The following is a 3,590-nucleotide window of genomic DNA, read 5'->3' as shown; positions in this document are numbered from 1 at the left end:
CAGGCTGGCCTCAAACTCACAGAGATCCGCCAGCCTCTGTCTCCCAAGTGTTGAGATTAAAGGCATGCACCACCACTGCTCAGCTAGAAAGTCTTTCTTAATGTTTAGAAAATGAAAGTAACACATCATGCTCCACGGGTGTCTAATTCACATAAAACACTATCGCTCCACCGTCAGGGAGGTCCATGTTTTATGGCCTCCACAGAAGACAGCTCCTCTCTGTGGAGGACAGAATCTAAAAGTCAATTCTTCCCATCACTGCTAGTGCAGAACATCTAGGTAAAGAAATTTAGTTTTCCAGGCTGAGGCCTTAATCGTGTACCAATCAGGGCATGCTCCGCTGTGCTTGTCTATACAGAACAATTTTCTGGTCTGCAAGCTTTCATTGACTTGCATGCGTTTCCTAGAGAAACAAATGCATCCCTGGCTCTCCAGTGGTTTAGGCAGAAGAAAAATAGCCAACCTGCCCGGTATCAAGGACCAAGAGTTGCAGAGATGCAAGCATAGCACTCAGAAAAGGAATAGAACTTAGAGAGCCGGGAAAGGGTCACCCCTTTCAGGTCATCCTTGCCCTGAAAACTGTCTCTGTGACAGGTGAGGACCATTTGGTAATTTGGCAAAGCCCTTAAAAGCTGCTTTCTTCTCCACGCAACATCGATGACTTGATTCTGCCTTGGAGAAGACAAAGTCATTTTTAAACCACAAAACAGTTTTTTCTATTACTGAATATAATATTGTTAAAATTATTGCATGAGGAAAGCTTGGGCTACACTTCTGTTCTTGCTTGGGTGGAAACCTTGGGGAGACATCAGTTTGAGAGGGGAAGCAGAGCTGGTTTTCCTACCTACTGCAGCAGCCGTCTTGGAGGTGGGAAGGTTGGTGCAGTCCCCAATGCCGAACACATTTGGGTATTTCTTATGCTGCAGAGTCTCTTTGTCCACATCCACCCAGCCAGCAGAATCTGCCACAGGACTCGTCTTGAGGACATCTGGTGGGCTCATAGGTGGTGTGACGTGAAGCATTTCATACTATACAAAACAAAAACATCCCAATTATCGTCTATTCAATGTCTCTATGGCCCACAAGCTCTTCTCTGTCCCCTTCATTTTGTACATCATAATGGCTGCAGGGAACATTGTGCATTAGGGACTATACTGATCCATATGTTCTCCAAGACCTTCTGTGCTACTGTGGAGGATGATGAGAAACTAAACAGCTGTCCTCAAAGGGTGGTACAATCTGCCTCTACTGAGCCCATGTCCCTTCAACAGAAGAGATGGGGGAAGCCAGTATTTTGAAATAGAATTCACTAATTTTCTAAAATAATTCGCTGATACTTTCATTTTTGATAAAAATTGAGAAGTGGCATGATTGCCCATCTTTCTTTGACCCTCAACTTAATACTGACCCAGACTTAGTACTGTCTGGTTTGATTCTTCTGTTGTATTCTGGAAGGAGATATTTAGTCTCTGAAACCTGTAAATATCGTGTTAAGAACTGTGTGAGCATCATTCCCAAATAGGCCTCAACTCTCAACATAAAGAAAAGTGCCAGTCACCAGCATAGGAGGACAAACTGAGTGATAAAAGTCGCTGACAACTTGGAGAACAGGGATCTTGTCTACCTTTAGGTTTATTAAGTAGTGTCGAATACAGGGATAGGTTTTCTTTTCCCAGGCATATAAATGAAGGCTACCCTTGAAGAGCCTTTGCTGAAGCTTTCATTCATTCATCAACTTTGTATTTATGGAATATTCTTCCACTTTTTGTAGGTCATGTCTTATTCCTTTTATTTTACAATTACATGTCACAACTTCAATGTATGGTCAGGTCTTCTTCAGGACACATTTACTCCAATATTCAAGTCTCATCAGGGTAAAAATGTCAACACATTAAGATCATTTCAACCTTGTGATAGTCAGCAGCCCCTGGTGTCCAGTGCCCTTCACTGGACTCAGCAATCAGCGAGAAGCCAGAAATCGAAAAGCTAAATTATATTTATTCAAACCGTCTGTCTGTTAGATGACTACTTAAGCTCAGGAAAGTGTTGCAAATGGTTGATACTCTTTACCATTATACCCTTGAGGGACCTTTAGAGGCCACAAGTCCCTGACACCAGGTCTGTTTGTCAGTGAGCATGGAGAAACCTGGACCACTTAGCACACTGCTTCTAAAGTGTCCAAGACCACTCGGCTTTAGGGCACACTATTTCTTACATGCTGTTCTCAGCCTTAGTTGAACATGAGAATCAGGGAGAAATGTTTGAAACCCAGTCTTCAGCCATCCACTCTCCAGGCCAATTAATCAAAATCTGTGCCATGGGGACCCAGGAATCAGAACATCTGAAACGCTTCCTAGATGATTCTGGTGCTGAGAGCAGTTACTTGAAACTTCCAGTGGCCTTTTTGATATTCCTAAGGCTAAGAGCATAACTGAAATAACTGAGCTGAAATCTTATCACTCAAAGGTGACACAAATATCTCCCTACTTTACAAACTTGGTAAAAGGAAACATCTGCTCATTCATCCAGGTCTCTACCTGCAGCCTCAACTCCCAGACCACAGCTGGAAACCACATAAACGTGTGTGTGTGTGTGTGCGCGTGCGTGCGTGCGTGCGTGCGTGTGTGTGTGCGCGCGCACACACACAATGAAGTTCCTTTGCTCAACTCACACTTTTCGCACAGACGTTTGCTCTGGACAGACACTCATGGCTCATTCACTTCCACTTGCATAAAAGTCACAGTTGTGGCTCACTTGCTTTCCAGAAGGAAAAAAAAAATAACTGGGAGCAGCAAGTTTAAAAAATCTGAAGGTGGGAGGACCTTCTACCACTCACAACTTCCTGACAGCCTGGAAAACTGGAAAGCAAAACCAACAACAACAACCACATAGAAGAGTGGAGATCATGGTGTAAAATGACAGCTAGCAGCCATACGGCCACCAGTGGGCTCTGGGCACAGAGCTGCATGAGAGATGTTCAGCGAGGGACCCTATCTGGAGGAGACCGAACCAGATGAGCAGAGATGAAGTATCACAGCAGACAGCACGGAAGTGCTGGGAAAAGAAAGAAATGGGTCACAAGGACACAGAAGCCAGTTTGAAGAGGCTTCGGACCAAATCTGGGACAACTTGACCATGAAAATAATTATAAAAGCGTTAATTAGTACTAAAGCATTAGAGAAAATGAGCATCTATGAATTCATGCCAGAAAGTAATTGAAAACTTGCTGATAAAATGCCAAGCACTTACTAGTAAATGTGGATAAAATTCTGGGGTCTAAAAACTCATGTTGTGCAGATTCAATGCAATGCCCATCAAAATCCCAGCAAAATTCTTCAAAGACCTCAAAAGAACAGTACTCAGCTTCTCATAGAAAATCAAAAAACCCAGGATAGCCAAAACAATCCTGTACAATAAAAGAACTTCTGGAGGCATCACAATTCCTGACTTCAAACTCCACTACAGAGCTACAGTACTGAAAACAGCCTGGTATTGGCATAAGAACAGACAAGAGGACCAATGGAACCGAATAGAAGACCCAGATATCAATCCACACATCTTTGAATACCTGATCTTTGATAAAAAAAAAA

The 3,590-nt window shown here is 43.1% G+C and overlaps 1 protein-coding gene across 1 annotated transcript in view; it reads right to left on the bottom strand.

Moving 5' to 3' along the window:
• Sqor (sulfide quinone oxidoreductase) overlaps positions 1–3,590 on the bottom strand; it is a 40,313-nt gene that overhangs the window by 5,780 nt on the left and 30,943 nt on the right. The window contains exon 7 of the mRNA XM_005364384.2: positions 845–1,028. Coding sequence (XP_005364441.1) covers positions 845–1,028 — 184 coding nt within the window. The remainder of the gene's footprint in view (positions 1–844; positions 1,029–3,590) is intronic.

Source organism: Microtus ochrogaster (genome assembly GCF_000317375.1).
Source record: "Microtus ochrogaster isolate Prairie Vole_2 chromosome 14 unlocalized genomic scaffold, MicOch1.0 chr14_random_1, whole genome shotgun sequence".
Lineage (NCBI taxonomy): Eukaryota > Metazoa > Chordata > Mammalia > Rodentia > Cricetidae > Microtus > Microtus ochrogaster.
Note: the sequence above shows the minus strand (reverse complement) of the source record. Positions and strands in the feature narration are given on the sequence as shown.